General features: G+C 38.3%; 1 protein-coding gene across 2 annotated transcripts in view; it reads left to right on the top strand.

Annotated features, from left to right (window-relative positions):
• Positions 1–16,747, top strand: part of rgs17 (regulator of G protein signaling 17) — a 35,821-nt gene extending 19,074 nt beyond the window's left edge. For both annotated transcript variants that reach the window (XM_087803003.1, XM_087803004.1), the window contains exons 4-6: positions 4,625–4,696; positions 5,859–6,090; positions 9,452–16,747. In XM_087803003.1, coding sequence (XP_087659129.1) covers positions 4,625–4,696; positions 5,859–6,090; positions 9,452–9,640 — 493 coding nt within the window. In that variant the 3' untranslated portion in view covers positions 9,641–16,747. The remainder of the gene's footprint in view (positions 1–4,624; positions 4,697–5,858; positions 6,091–9,451) is intronic.
• The last annotated feature ends 569 nt before the right edge of the window (positions 16,748–17,316 follow it).

Raw genomic sequence — 17,316 nt, 5'->3', positions numbered from 1 at the left:
AAGACGATCTTCGTCAACATAATCACTTTCCGTTCTTTCATTTCCTGGTCTGACGACACACGTGACTTTGAGACCAACGGAAGGGTCCGCGCTACATGTGACGAAGCCGCTGATTGGCTGAAGCTGTTTTACTAATAATAAAGCACAACTGTACAATGAAATAAAAATCATTAGAGTTCCGAAATAATTCGCTTTTCAAAAAAAGAAAAGTTAGAATATTCCCCTTTCAATAACTTGTCTGTAGTTCGGATCATAAACACCTCAGTAATTATTTAGGTTTCGATTTTTTTTAAATCAATTAAATCAATTATTAAATGTACATATGCCCACTTTATTGAACGAGTCATTTTTTTTAATTGTCATATTTGTATAATGTATGCACTACAAAAAAATTGTGTTTTTTTAACACTACTGGCAAAAAAACATTTTCTAATTTTCACACTATTGAGATTTGTTCTCTTCATAATACTGTTGGAATATAATATATATATATATATATATATAATATAATAACCCTCCTATATTGCTTTTTGTTCTCAATTGTAAACGGGCTTGTAGAACAATGAAACATGTTTAGGCTGATTATTCCAGTTGCATAATACGTACAATTCTACAGTTAAGTCTGTTTATTTACACTGCAACACAAACAAATGACATAAACAATGATAAAATGACAACATTTAATAATTACGGCCTTTCAGTATATTCATGAGCATGTGGCCTCCAGGTCACAACACTCAACACTAATAAACTGTCTGAACACCAATGGTTCATAAAACGATCAAAACACGACACTTCCGTCGCTCCAACACAAAGAGTGTGTAACGGGTCGTTTATTCGCCTCTTCAAGTCAAAGAAAATACAAGCTTTCAATTCAATTCAATTTATCTATAATAGATTACTTCTTCTAACAAGTCTGTAGTAAATCTAAACTCAGAATTTCCACAATCCATAATATCAGAAACAATAATCCATCCCATTATAGTAAGCGACTACGCACCAGTCACACTTGGTCTAAATATTAAACCTCAACAGAAGTCTTCTACTCGATGGAGGTTCAACACATCTCTTTTAAAAGATAAAGATTTTGATAATTATTTTAAGAAGGAATGGTTCTTCGTTCTAGAAACCAATGACACACTAAACTTCTCTGCTTCCCTTCTCTGGGAAAAGGCTAAAGCTGTACTACGTGGAATAATAATCTCCTTCTCTTTTCATTAGAAGAAGACTGAGGACCAACGAGAAAAAGATTTAGAGATAAAACTAAAAGAACTTGAGGCAGATTATATAGACAACCAAATCGATACTGTTCTCTGTCAGTTTAGAAAAGTTTAATAACTTAACTGAACTCCAGCATAGCAACAAATCAACTAAATATTTGGCAAATTTAATTAAACGAGAAAAAGAAAAATCAACAATCTCCATTATAAAGGACAGTAGTTGCAAATCTTTTCACACACAGAAAGACATTAATAGCATTTGACGACTTTTATAAATTGTATCAGCCTACTACTATCAGAACTTCCATTTATCACTCAAACTATTAAAAATCACCATGTTTTAAAAATCTGATCATAAATACAACCTTAAAGCCTTGGTGGAGAACCTTAAAAATCACAAACTCACAAAAAATGGCCCCTTCAATCCACTCACCCATCTAGCTGAACCCAAATTTCACTGTCAACAAAAAAATGACTGTTGGGCTGACCGGCTAGGGGTGGCGCATGGACTGTTGGTTGGCTAGTTGGATAGTTCTGGATGGCCCTCCGGCCTAGGTGGTGGATAGGTCTTGGGGTGGATGCCCGCTGCATTGGTGGCTGTGACTCTGCGTGTGCCCTGTGGGGGCGTTTGCCTCCCTCGCTGTGGGGCGGTGCATGGCTGGGGTGGTCGGTGGGTGGATTCGTGGCCAATGGAATGCTTCTGCCCCCCCTGGTGCTCATGATGAAGGGGTTGCTGTGGCTGTTACAGTATCTAACAGTATCCACTGTAAAAAGACTCAGAGTAGGTCTGGGACAGCCACAGATGGACCAACTGGCTTGGTTGGGGGCGGTGTGGTTTCTCAGTGTCTCTGGGTCCCCCTGGCCCTTCCTGCAGATGTGTACAGCTGGCGGTTCTGGGTCTCTGTGCTCTCTCTCTCTCTGCCTCCTAGAGGCACAGTGACGTTGTTATCATAAGCTCTTGGCAGGGAACTAGAGCGGCGCTATCATAGTGCAATTTTAAACTAACAATTTAGATAATAAACCATGAATCCACAGATTAAATATTCATAAATAATACAAAGATTACTCACTTAAACACTTAGGCTGTGCAGCACTGGTCTTATTAGGTCCAATATTAAATGAACCACAACAACAACTAAGCTTAAAGTTGCTTTCTATGAAAACCTGTATTTGGACAATGAATACCTCAACACAGGATGAACTCAATACTTTTATACCCTGTGATTGTTATTTTATGCTATGGTATGCTTATAAAAAATAAATAAATGTATAAAAAGCCATTTTAAAGTTAAAGGCAAATTAAGTTGAGTACTTTAATTACACTTGTAAACAAAAATAATATAGTACTTGAAGCCTTGTAAGTATTCACTGCAAAAACATGCTATAAGGTGTGATATTTATTTTTCAATAATAAATGGCACAAACTTCAATGCAGTGTAAAGAAAAGTTCAAAGTCTGGTCAGTCATTCTGCCTTGTTATTCCAACTCATTTTTGCACAGTTGCTATTGTTAATCTGACATATTTAACTGCATGTTCTGTGATAAAAAAAAAGAATATATTCATTCATTAATATGTTGTAATGTATACAATTTGAATTGTGTGACACACACACACACACACACACACACACAGAATAGTCACAAGTGGGCGCAAACACATGTGCGCACATACAAACACGCAGTCTCACCAGCAACACATCTCAATTTCAATTTATGAACCGATGTCAGTATGTTAACATGTTGAAAACACTTGAGTCTGGTTCTTTTAGTCACTGAGCTGCCATCATGATATGAGATGATGTTGTTTGTGTGATATTGTCTCACTACTTGGCACAGGCTGTTTCAGGTTGCAGTCATATGGAGGTTTGAAGAGTTCGCCTGTTACACTGATATTACATGTTGTTAAGTCACTGGTAGCATTTTATTCAAACAGTTGTCATATACTGCTGCTGTTTAGCTTCTGTAGACGTAAGTGATCAACGGGTTAAAGCGGAGTGTTACTGTTTACGTTTCTCTCAGCTTGCTTTGCTCGGCTGCGAATGGCGCTTGTAAATCACAAACACAGGAACACATTTGTTCAACAACCATAGCTATTTCATATAAATGAATAAATAGCCATATTGTGTCTTAATTATGTTGACTGTAAATGAATCAAATATAAAGATGTGACATTTATTCAAACATTCAACAAATTCTAGATCGCTAGAAAGAACACGTAGGGTAGGTAAGTCAGTAATAGTTATTTGTAAAGCACCTTTCTTTCTTTCTTTCTTCCTTTTTTTTTTAAGCACCTTTCTAGACCAGGGTCACAAAGCGCTTTAACAATCAAAAACACCATTAAAATATATAATTTAAAAGCCAAGACGCATAAGACAAACACAGGAGTTCCAGAAAATCATTGAACAGCCTGCACAAATAAGAATGTCTTAAGATGTTTCTCTAAGGAGTCTGTAGACTACATCAAATGCAGAGGGAGAGGAAGATTGTTCCAAAGCTAGGGAGCAACAGTGTGGAAGGATTTATCTCCTCTGGTCCGGAATGGTGTGCGCGTAACCATCAGTAGATTCTGATCCACATACCTAAGAGCCAGAGCTTATATATAAGGCTGGATCGGATGACTGATGGTGGAGCCTGACCATGAATAGCTCTGAAAGTAAGAACCAGAATTTTAAAATTGATCCTCAAAAAAACTGGCATTTCTTAATTTCTTTAAACTATAATTTCTTTCACCCTACATAGAACATATTTTACACTTTTCAGCAAGTCGGTCTCAGACCTGTACATTATTATAAATTATTTTATATATGTTTGGGTTAAAAATGTATGATATAGTATGAAACTACATTTGTTTTAAGAGGTAAGATATCAAATCTTCACACCATGACTATTTTCATCACCTTATAAAGTGATCTGCTCTCATTATAGATGGATTTGTTTTCCACCATAGATTCTTACTAGTTAGCCTTAACTACATAAATTGTTTTACCACTTTCTCTTAAAATAAGAATCTGTGTGCAACAAAGCTGTTAAAAGACATGGTTAAAATCGATAATATAACCTCAGAGTAAGAACATCCTTTTCATAAGAGTTCTAAACAAACATGAGTCAGTTTAATAGGACACACTGCACTGAAAATTCAGTACCAAACATTGTTTATGCTTGTACTCAAACCTAACTTGTTTCCTACTCCTCGTGTCGGCAGGTTGGGATTATTTTCAGAGTAATGAAGTAAATCATAAGTTTCATTATTTATATAGTTTTAGGGTCACATGAATCCAGTGTTTTCCGAGATAAACTTAGTTATTTTTGTATTTTCGAAATTACTGTGGCTCCAGATTTAAATTGTTTGTTTGCTTTTTAATTGTTTGATAAAAAAAAGACTAATTTGTGTGTGTTAAATTCAGGAATGAAGACAGGATGGAGAGAAGTGAACGACAGTCGTGCAAGATGGACAGCATTGAAGCAGTTGATGAACAGTGAGTCTCATTCTTAAACCTGCATCTGTCATGTCCAGTGTGTGATATAATTATATTGAGCACAAGTTAATTTAATGAGAATACTTTCAAAGTCCCCAATTCCCAGAATGCACTTGTAACCCGGGTGCCTTCCTCTTCCGCATGTTGACATCGCATTGCCAAGGCAACCACGGCGTCGCTGCCGACGCGATGATTTACACCCCGTCTTAAATGCATATTAGATCCCTGTCGCTTCCGGGGTCAGTGGCATGCATGTTTGTCCGTGCAGCAGGTTAGAACGAATTGGGTTGAAATCTTCGCCCCCAGTAACAGATTTTTAATCAATAGTTGATCCAACTTCCGCTGGTTCCGCTGACAGTTTTTAAAATAATTTTGATCACACTGCGCGGACCAAACTGGTGAGTGTTTGATCATTTGCAGCAAACGCTCCCCTCACACACGTGCACCTCTGATCTAGCACTAAGGATTGAATGGACTCTAGGGTGGGACCCTGGTCTCATTGATGATAATATTGATTTGGTTTTATTTTCTTTCTCATTTCAGCTTGAGTGGTTGAATTATTTATTTTTGTTTATACAATTGTATATTGCCTTTAACTTTGGTTGGCTAAATATATATTGCTATTGAAACTAAAGTATGTTATGCGTCTTCCATTCCTGCATTTCCTCTGTGAGCTGAGCTAGACTTCTGATCCATCTAGCCTTTTATAACCAAAAACTAAGAGTAATCGTATATTCTAAACATGCTAAACACTGCAATGTTGACCAGGGAGAACAATGGAGGAAAAAAATCAAATTTGTTTGGTCGTATTTTTATCAAGGTTCTAAATGTTTGACTGTATTTTTTTGTGATTGAGTTTGACAGCTCAATTATTTGCAGGACCAGAGGAGAGAAATCCTTGCAGGCTCCTAAGCTTTGGAACGATCTTCCTCTCTCTTTGCGCTTAAGAAACATCTTAAGACATTTTTATTTGTACAGGCTTTTCCTTGATTTTCTGGAACTCCTGTGTTTGTCTCGGTGTTATCTTGACCTTTAAAGTATATCTTTTATTGAGTATTGTTTTGATTGTTGAATCGCTTTATGACCCTGGTCTGAAAAAGCGATATAAAAATACAAATTACTTACTTACTTACTTACTCTCTTGTCATCGTGTGTATCACAGACAGCCCAGCCTGGATGAGGTCTTGTCGTGGGCCCGGAGTTTTGAAATGATGCTGCGCTCGCTGGAGGGCCGGGAGATATTCCGGGAGTTCCTGCGCTCAGAGTACAGTGAAGACAACCTTCTTTTCTGGTTGGCATGTGATGAGCTGAAGAAAGAGACGGACCCGTCTGTGGTGGACGAGAAGACCAGGATCATTTATGAGGACTACGTCTCCATACTGTCTCCAAAAGAGGTATCGTAGTAATACACGTGTTTATATACAGTTGAATGTGTGGGATGATTGTTTCGCTTTAAAATCGGATCAAGCTTTCACATTTGATACTTTCTTTATAAAAAAGTAGTTTTTTAATTGGAATATTTCTCTCCATCTAACCAGATTCATCAGAATATTGAATGGTTGAATTTTAACATTTCAAATAAATTTAATTTTTGTATTGTTTTTATTTAGATTTTCTTTATTATCATCTTATGCAATTCATATTTTTAATAGTTTATTTAATTTGTATATCCACTGTCAAGTCCACCGTTTTTTTGTATTTGCCTGCGCATAAATTTACATCGCATCCTGTGATTTTTTTAATCTGACCATCTGGACCTGTCCAGTGACTGCTGAGAAAGGTCAGCTGACAACAGGGGTAAGTCCTTATGACGTCATGGAGAGACAGCTGGCACGAGGGAATAGACCTCACCATGACAGTCTTGGTTCAGCTGCCCAGTTCTGAAGTCCTTCATGCTTTGCAGCATGTTGGAGACACCTACCATAGCTACGAAAAGCAAAGAAGGAAAACACCCCTAGGGTCTGAAAGAGCAGGGGGCGGAAGAAGACTCATCGGCTGATAACATGGTAGCGACTGAACGGGAAATGACTATGAGCAAAGACGGCACAATTCAGGAGAACACCAGGGCTATCAGCACACCGCAAACTGCAGACATGTGCCCCTTGCGGATCTGATGGAAGAGGGACAGGGGCCCTTCATTGACTACCTTTTACGAAAGGGGTCAAATCAGTCGAGTGAAGCGCCAACTGGATGAAGAACAGAAATGAAGGAACAAACACCACTTGTGGAACCCACCCGAACTCCTAGACCTGCAGTAGAGGCTTCTAGGGCACAGACAACGTGTGAATTGGCAACTGTGGATACTGTGAACACCTGGCCAGCCCCTTCAGACCAGTCAACTCCCCAGAGCATCAATTTGAGACTGGCCTTCCAACTTCGAAAGAGGTGGAAAAGATTGTCCTTCGGACGAGAACAGCAGCAGCTCCTGGGCCAATTGCAGTCCCGTATAAAGTATATAATAACTCACCATATGTTTGTATGTTATGAGGACAGTATAGCAGAAGAGGATCATACCTGAAGTATGGCGTAGGGCAGGTCAGGTCCTGATCCCAAAGGAGAAGGATGCAATTAACATCACTAAGTTCCGCCCAATCTCCCTGCTTAATGTGGAGGGTAAGGTCTTCTTCAGTGTCATTGCACAGAGGATGGCCGAATATCTACACAGAAACGAGTACATCGATACATCCTTACAGAAAGCGGGGATATCGGGGTTCACTGGATGCCTAGAACATGCCAGCATGATCTGGAATCAGCCAAACAGCAAAGCTATAGAAAAAGGACCTTCATGTGATCTTCTTGGATCTGGCTAACGCCTTCGCCTCTGTGCCCCATTGAGCTCATCTGGACTGCCTTTAACTTCTTTAATATCCCGGACACCGTCAGAACCCAGGTTAAAGCTTACTTTCAGGACCTGCAGTTCTTCTTTTTAACGCCTGGATTTATCATCTCATGACAGTGCCTGGAGGTGGGCATTTTGGCTGGATCCACCATCTCGCCCCTGGCATTCACTTTGGTGATAGAGATTATCATTCAAGCCTCAAAATTGGTTGTAGGTGGACAAAGAGCTGGCTCTGGTCTACGCCTCCCTCCCCTCAGAGCCTATATGGATGACATCACCACCTTGATTACCACCGTCCCATGCACCAGGAGACTGCTTTGAAAACTGCAAGAGAACATCAGTTGGCATGAAGATCAAACCAGCTAAGTCCCGTAGCATTGCAGTGGTGAAAGGAGTGCTCGTTAGGTTCAGTTAATTTTAAAGGACAATGTGCAGTTACATTAAAAAGATGGCTGCACCAGATTTAGCACAATTCTACCTTCCATCTGTAGTCCTGAAGCACAACAACGCGGCTGGAACACAGAAGTCCGCCCAGTGGAGGTTGGATGCAGGCGGTTTGTGGCAACATCTACCAGGTAGCTGCTAGTCCTCAACAAAGATGGAGACAGTTTACACAATCACATACAAATAAATCAAAAACACAATAATATACAAAAACACACTGCAATCTTATAATGTAAATTATGGCCAAATACCCGTCTGGTACTGCAACTGTGGATACTGTGAACACCTGGCCAGCCCCTTCAGACCAGTCAACTCTAGAAGCCTCCGTTCTACTGCAGGTCTAGGAGTTCGGGTGGGTTCCACAAGTGGTGTTTGTTCCTTCATTTCTGTTCTTCATCCAGTTGGCGCTTCACTCGACTGATTTGACCCCTTTCGTAAAAGGTAGTCAATGAAGGGCCCCTGTCCCTCTTCCGTCAGATCCGCAAGGGGCACATGTCTGCAGTTTGCGGTGTGCTGATAGCCCTGGTGTTCTCCTGAATTGTGCCGTCTTTTCTTATAGTCATTTCCGGTTCAGTCGTTACCATGTTATCAGCCGATGAGTCTTTTTCCGCCCCCGCTCTTGCAGACTCTGGGGGTGTTTTCCTTCTTTGCTTTTCGTAGCTATTGTAGGTGTCTTCAACATGCGAGCAGGACGGGTTATCTAAAGTCTTTGACAGTCTGGGAGCCCATTCCATTCTTCAGAACTAGCTCCTGAAGCACAACAAAGCGGCTGGAACACAGAAGTCCGCCCAGTGAAGGTTGGATGCAGGCGGTTTGTGGCAACATCTACCAGGTAGGATCTTGGGAATCAGGGAGCAGCAGAGAAGAGCAGCCAGTGGCTTTGGCTGAAGAGGAACGATCCCTCTTGGGCCCCCAGCTAGCAAGCCAAACATCCCCCGAGAAGTTTGCCACCTGACAACAAAGCAAGTTAGCTGACTGATTGGGCAAGGGACACAAGCCTGGGCCTGATCAGCCTGTAGCTGGCCGCCTCTGGTGAGGGTTTATAGTGATAAAGGCCGAAACACCCAATGAGCCAGAGGAACTACTAATGGGAAAAAAAAATTGACTTACCATTATTACTATTATATGAATTTAAAAGGCTACAATAATTATTAATTAATAGATATTTTTTATTTATTGGAATTAGAGTATGAAACTCTAAAGGGAATAAAACCCAAATGATTATATTTATGCTTCTTTTTTAAAATTTAGAATACTTTACTTTCATTATACAAATCATTTAATTTAATTATTTTAAAAAAATGTATTAATGCTTAAAAACGTTTAAAATGAAAAAACAAAAAATAACATTTTCTATTTTTGAAATTTTAAATTCAACCATTCAATATTCTGATGCACTGATGTACTTCCATAGATATTCTCTGGTGAAGAGAGACAAAGACACTTACTATTGCTTCTTCTTGCTTCACCAGGTAAGTTTGGACTCTCGGGTCAGAGAAGGAATCAACCAGAGCTTGGCAGAGCCCAGTAACGTGATGTATGAAGAGGCGCAGCTGCAGATCTACACCCTTATGCACCGGGACTCCTTCCCTCGATTCCTCAATTCCTCCATTTACAGAAACCTCCTCGCCAACAGGAGACGCACCTGCCTCGAAACCTAGACACCCCACCACCCATTGCCACCATCCTCACCAACAAATGTTCTACTCAAAACTACATCAATGGTGCCAGAAGTCGGGTTTGGAAAAACAATTCTCTCCCTCTTTCTTGAAAAGACTTGTTTATTTATATTTTTTTAAAAATCTATCCAGTTGTTGGCTGGAGCCGGTGTCAGCCTTATGTGGTCCGTCTCGGGCGGTTGATGCTGGCCAGTGATTGTTTTGTGCTGTCGGTTCAGGTCCACTGACGTGTCTATGAAACTGACAGTTGTCGAAGCGTTTGCTCTTGAGTCCTTACGAATAGAGAGAGAGAGACAGAGAGACCAAAATGACAACTGTACTGTAATAGTTACACCTCACACGTTCACCTGTTCATGTCCTCTTTCATACCTCCTCTGAGTCTCTGGTCCTGCTAGTGAGATCCTCTCTCTCAACAGTAGCGTGATGATGTTAGCCAGCAACTGCAGCCTCTCTGTGTTCAGTGAGTGGAAGCCTGTACCTCTGTTTGGATATTCACATCCAGTGAAGGGAAAAAAACTTCTGCCAATTTTTTCATAGTGAGATCAGCAGCACCCATCCGTCCTTGCACCGATCCATCTGTCCAAGCACTTTTTTAGGATTCAGAACTTGGGAGATGTAAGGGCTAGAATTGTGGTTGGGCAGCTACACATCTATTTACTCATTAACTGAAAACAACAACACAAGGCCTTTACGAGATTTCTGTGAAACGACCGGTTTGTCCAAAAGTCCTCTCCTGGCGCCCCCCTCTGACAAGGCTGTGTCAACATTACTTTGGTTTTCTGTCGAACGAGACACCAGCAAAGGATTCTGTTACTGTTGCTTAGCATAGCAAACAAAACAAAATACACATCCTCTGTTGTATTGACCTCTGGTTGTCCTTTAAGCAGTGAAAGTTGTTAAATTTAAAGTGCCCACCTCTCGAGTAGTCTGGCTTAACATAATAAATATTTAGGTTTAGTAAATTACAGTGTTTAAATAAGACCATCAAGAACATATACACACATAATTGCTAAAATAGCCTAGATTTATCCAAAGAAAACTGAAAACAAAAATCACTGGGTAAATAAGAAAACATTTTCTTTTGCCAGGAAATAAAAAAAATATGAATTAAATAAAATAATTAACAGATTATATAAAACATGTCACATTTTTGACAAGAGTAAACAGAAAAAGCCAAACAAATATACATCAGATATCTGGTAACTGAGGTTACACATTGAAGTTACAATGCTCCGACACTTGGAGGAGCCATAAACAATGTTTTTAAACCTTCATATTGATGCTTTAATGGCACCATATAATACATGGGAATTTACCAATAAGAATATAAGCTCAAAATAAGGAGATCAAATTACATCTGATTGTCACGTCATTGTTGACTAATTTGGAAAGCAATTAACTTTTTCTTGAATTGATAACAAAAAATAGTTATTTAAAGCAAAGCATGGTAGTTTGAATGCTGGTACTGTCAAACAAGCGAAGTTAGGTCTGCTGCTGAATGTTGAAGTACTTCCCACTCTGGCGTCTAGTTTTGGATCTTCTGGACTGAATGTTTCGGTCGACTGCGATTAAAACCAAACTTTGTCAAGTTGTAATTTTAAGGGTTTTATTTTATGTCTTCAGATGCTGTAGGAGAGAAATCCCCTTTCTCACTGGATGTTTATTCACATTCTGTGGGTTACAGAACCGGGTGCCAAACATGATCAAATGATGCTGTGAAGAGATCTTTGCATGTCTGACAAGGTGCTGTAGTTGTTAATTTAGCTAATGCATTTTCGGGAGTCGAGGAAGTCTTGCCAAATGTTCCATTAACATTTTTTGGAATATAAAAGGACAATTTTTTGCAATGATAATGTGAACATCCGAACATGTGGATTACTCCAGAAAGTGCATGATTTAGATTTTTAGATTTTTTTCTTCAGTATTCGGATCTGCCCGTCAGATTTTAACAAAGAAATTACAAAAAAAACAAAAAAACAACACCGTTGCCTCCTATTGTAAATGTGCCAAGATGAAAGTAAATAGTCAAAAAAAAAGAGATGATAGCAGACAAACAAAGTGCTAACAGATTCATGTGTCTTGATTGTTGATCAACTTCACTGCTTTACCTAATGGACTAATAAACTAAATCTAAAATGATGATGAACTGATGAGTAGAAAGTGAATAGATTATTAATAGTAGGGTTCAGATCTTTTTAATAACTTTACTTGACCTGGTTCTAAACATTATTTAGATAATTTTCTTTTTCTTTGACCCACATACAAATCTTGATTGTGTAGTTTGTTTTACTTCTCAAAACAATTGAAATTAAAGTTTATTCATCTTTTGCTCTAAAAAACAAATGCAACAAAGAACTTATTTTCAACAATATTCTGATAGTTTTAAATGTTGCAACCTCTCGCTGACCTACCGTTTACATCCCACATGTGAAAATTAACTTGAATGATGAATGGTTTAAAAATAAAATAGTCAAGCACCAGAATTATTCTGCCTGTGATGCCCTATCTGGTGAAGAAAAATACTATTGAGTGTAATAACCTGTATTTTAGTGTGAAATAACACATATTATTGAGCTAGTTTTTTCAGCCTCTATTTGGATTTGGCTTCATGATTATGAAAATATCTTCTTCTGTTATTTATATCCACCAGAATACCAACAGCAATAATTACAGGAATTTGTTAAAAATTTGATCCAAAAAAGTAATGTGAAGACTTAAAGAACAAAGTTATTGTTGAAGGGACGATGGCAGTTTTTTTAATGAGTAAGTTGAAGGGCAACATTTGCAATACAGTTCTCAAACTACATTTATATCCATAAAGGGCTTGATCGATATTTACTGAGCTGCTCTGCATGTGCCCAGTCGGTCCAAAGCATTCTTTACCTATGTTTGGACATTCATCTCATTTTCTGAAACATTTGACTGATTTGTCACGATACACACAAGAATGTTACCCAGATCATGAACTAATGGTGCAATTATACCGAGTTTACATTTATAACTATTGAGATGTTTTTTTCTGTTAAGGGCCTTGAGAAAAGGGGGCGCTGGTCATTCCCAGAGTGAGCCAGGATTGTTTTTCAAAGAGGAGCTAATGGAGGGTTTTAAAACTCTTATCCCTCTATATTTATTATGACTCATTCAAACTTATTTTCTTTTGTTAAATAACCATATATCAGATCTGATAAGCAAAGAGGTCCTGTCCTCAGTCTGGAGGAAACATTTTATCTTGTTTTTTGAACACATGACAACAGGGTGGGGGAGGAGCTAAAGTATCCTGATGGCAGATGTATGCAAAGTTTTGGCTTAATGTTCTTATCATTTCCTTTTTAGGAAAAAACAAGAAGAAGCGTCTCCATAGGCTTTCCACTACCTCTCATGTCGGTTAATTTATTTTACATCTAGCTGTGGAAATGTACCAGTTGTTTCTTTTGGATCTACTTGAATCCTAACACTGTAAACAAAAGAAATGGTATGCACACATAAAGGACTATGTAAACGAGCAGAGGGGTTCACGAGTGCTCGGCCTGATCCATGTCAAGTTTTTGTACGTTGGTTTTGTTGAGCTGAAGTAGATTTTGCATCTCTATAAATAATTCAGGAATCCACTGTCTAAAGGGCTAATCCCATGTTTGCCTATGCAAATCTGTTACTGTGGGTGAGTGGGGCGAGGATTAGATGAACCATGGTTTACATCGCCCTTTGATCTTCTTCAGTCTTATTCAGCAGAAATGTACGCTTATTTTTGTTTCTCTATGAATACTATATATACATATATAAGAAATCTAACAGAGAAATAGTATATGCCTTCGTGATGATTTAAAAAAAAATAAATAAATGTGTTGTTGTTTGACATTTTGTGGCTGTGTGCTCGATTTTAGAAAACTACAAAAAACCGGTAGCTGTGTGGGATCTTCTCCCAAACTTTATTTATTTAACAATCGACCACATTTGTAACTTCAATGTTATTGTTTACAGCGACAGGTAGTCCATCTGAACCTGCAGAGCTTCGAATGAACGTCACCATTGATTGACAGTTGACAATAACTAACATGGCGATCATTCTGGATCCTGCATCTTTTCTTCTACCTTTAAGTATCACTTGTTCGGTCACCTCAGAAAGTGGTAGTTTGGTTCGACCCTTCAAGGAGTTAACATGTTTCCTGCTCCACCTTTTAAGTAGTTATTTCGTGGTTCGGCAGATTAAGAAAAAATCAAACTTGTAAACTTGTTAGCAAAAAAACAACTGTGTAACTATGAGTTGGTATTGTATTAAGGGTTGTAGGTACTGCCTCTCTTATGACTTTTTGTAAGATTCCAGATTAGAAACTAGGAGGGGTTATGTCTATGTGCTGTAAACAAAAGAACATTTGACAAAATTGAACAAGTTATCAAAACTTTGAAGAAACAGCCTCAATATCTACATTCCTCTAGCATTTAGTGAGTCAGTCTATGAGATTTTGTGTTTGATTGCTGAATGTATTTCACAACAGTGCAAGATTAGTCTCGCTTATACTTGCTAATACTAACCTGACAATTGTATCATGCAGCCCGTAGGAATCAAACACCAGAATATAGTGACCAGGTATTTCGTGGTCATTGTTTTCATGTTAGGCCATATATTCTAGCTTAGCTTTCGTGTTCCAAACTACCAATTAAAGTTATTTTAATGCCAAAAAATGTGTTAAATATCAACTACTTAAGGCGAATAGTCTCCAGTCGTCAAAAAAGTCACTTTTAGTCTGCATGCTTGTGGATCTAATTATATCTTCAATAGTCTCAACTGTTAGCTCAACATGATCTTGCTAACTTCCTATTCATAAGTTAGCATCAAATAACTGCATCTGTAAGCTACTTGGAGTCTCTACTAGTTTAATATATTTTTTCAGAAACACAAAAGTTCCATGCTTGACAATATATTATGAATATCAAAGATTGTAAAAAGGTTGATAATAAAATGTTTAAGGCACGCAGACCAAGCTCACTATTCCTGTAGCTAACTGTTACTCCACGTTGTTGACCGCTGTTCTGCCTTTGTTGTAATTCTAGAACTTCAGTGGCACTTTGACAGCGCAACACTTGATTTCAAGACTTCATCAGTTAACATCCTGTTGAACCAAGAGTTCGACGGTTAGTTCAGAATGAGTCATGTGTTCGTCCTATTGGTCACAGTTGGTATACTTAAGTCTCCAATGATGCATTTTTATCAAGAGGTTTCACTGAAGTTTACTGCTGTCCAATCAGTGGCACTTATGATCGTGTTATAGGTTGGGCTGGGTATCAATCCAAGATTAATGATAATAGCAATGAAACCAATACCTTTACTTCAATATCCATTTTTGAATCATGAATCATACCAATTTTCCAAGCTGTTTTCTCAAATAAAAAAGCAATAACAAATTTCAAGTGCAAAAGAGCACTTGCTACCGAGTGACAAATGAATCGGATGTTCACTTTTGTCAATTATAAGTTTATCTTTAGAAAAATTCACAAATGATCAAGTTTTAATCAGGCATGGGAAATGAAATTAGGCACCAATAGACAAACTATGTTTTGATACACTGCACTGCACTACCTAAGCATTATCCAAAAATAAAACTAAGTAAGAACATGAACATGCTTGGATATTGTCTTCATTAAATATACTCAGCAATCGCACACATTTCTGTCTATCACAACTATCTTGGAGATTCTTTCCGACTGACTTAAAGAGTTCTAACATGTCTAAAGTTTTTTGATTGTTTAGAGTCGGTGCCTCTTCTCAACTTCTTTAGTCGGAGCAGTTGCATGTCATATCACAAGAGAATCAGCCTCCAATTGTTAAGCCGATGCGTTTATGCGATTCTTAAGGATAGTGATTGTGGGTTTTTTCAATAAAACAGATTTAGGCAATCAGCTAACTATTTATTGATTTCGATGCCTAATAAGCCTCTTGGTTTCCTGTTGTAGATAGACGTCACAGAAGACAAAAGATTTACTGTGAGCCACTCCAAGTGATGTCGTTTTTCTATCCGAGCATGCTTTTGCTAACTAAATGAAATAATTCACTTATTTGCTATAAACAATACTGTATGAGTATGTATTCAAGTACTGCAGTTTGCAGACAATTTAGAAACTCTTCTGAGAGGTTCCTCCAAAAAGCCGGTAGTTCTGGATTCCTTAGATCTTGTTAGACGCATCTCATGAATGACTGAGCCTCTTTGTGTTCAAGAAGAACCACAGATCATCAGCATAGAGCTTCTGAGTTTTTGTCAAAGTACAAATGACATTTAACCCCCTGAGTTTACACCCAGAGATCCGTCCACTGTAGCTTTAAACTTTTATCAGTTGACAACCGAAAAACGCTATCTTGTGTCTGTTATTACATAAACAAAGTGACAATGTCGGGTTGATTTTGGTTAAAATCCAGCTGATGTTAATATCTTGTTAGCATCAATTGATACCAGCAGGAAAAACTTGAAAGATGGTTGAATATCAGTAGATCTTTAACTGATTCAACTGGATGTTGTTTTACACAAAAGTTTATAGAAAAGAATGTCGGACCATCATGTTGCCCATGCTATGTTAAGCTAACAAGCTGAAGAAACAAGCATTAGATGATGTTTGCCCATAAGCTTGAAAAATAAAAAGCAATATGACCTCTCAATTACTGATTTAAATAAACAAAGTATAAAACATGCAGTTCCATACTACGTGAAAATAATGTGCCAACCTTTCTATCATAGTTTGAATTGGTAATCTGTTCCTAAAACGACTTCCATTCCTACAACCATTGCAACAAACTTTGTAAAGTAACACTGAACATGTTGCGATTTCATTGTACTGTTGTGTGACAATTTTTTTTTTTTATTTCTCCGGTGTTTCATTTTCACCAGTCACTGTTGTTAACTCGCCTCTATCTTGGTTCATACATATGTGCTACGTTTGGATCCGCAGTTCACTCTCGTCTCTGTTTACACTAAGACATCTAGCATTACAAGGAAAGCTCAATGTTCGGTGATCTGCCCCGGAATCTGTCATTGAACTAGTGCTGCTAGAGAAAGAAATCAACATGTAACAACTTACAATAAATAATTTTGATTAACACAATTGTGACTTTATTTTGATGATGTTAAATTTTCTCACTTCCTGTTCTTCTTTTCAGGAGGTTCATGCTTATGCAGGGGGTCCAACTCAATATTTCCGTTTTAGCTACAACGCCTACATTTTCATTAAAAAAACGCTTATACTGTATTTTCCAGACAATTAGTCGCACTTAAAATACTTGATTATTACAAAAATTACGTTTAGAGCATCATCAAATGAGCACAACAGCGTCGCATCACTGAAAATATCACTCCGACTCGAGTCTGTGTGGTTTCCATGGCAACAATACACACTTCCTGCATCGAAAGTTAGTAAAGACAACACAGAGGAACAACCACAGCCAGCATTCAATCAGCAGCTACATCACTTTGAGAGTCGCGATAATATCAATGATCAAGACACAATAATGCAGCCGGGACCACCAGCCAAAAGCGTCAGCAGCCTGTTTGACTCCCAGGAATGAGAACTGTGGTGAAGTCAACCATCAACCCTCCGTAGTTACATATAGACAATTCAAAGAAACCATTATGCAGAAAAAAGTATAAAGAGCTGTTGCATCACAGACAGATTAC

This window comes from Callionymus lyra, chromosome 11 (assembly GCF_982586985.1).
Source record: "Callionymus lyra chromosome 11, fCalLyr1.hap1.1, whole genome shotgun sequence".
NCBI classification, from domain to species: domain Eukaryota; kingdom Metazoa; phylum Chordata; class Actinopteri; order Syngnathiformes; family Callionymidae; genus Callionymus; species Callionymus lyra.
This window is presented reverse-complemented; position numbering and strand designations above follow the sequence as displayed.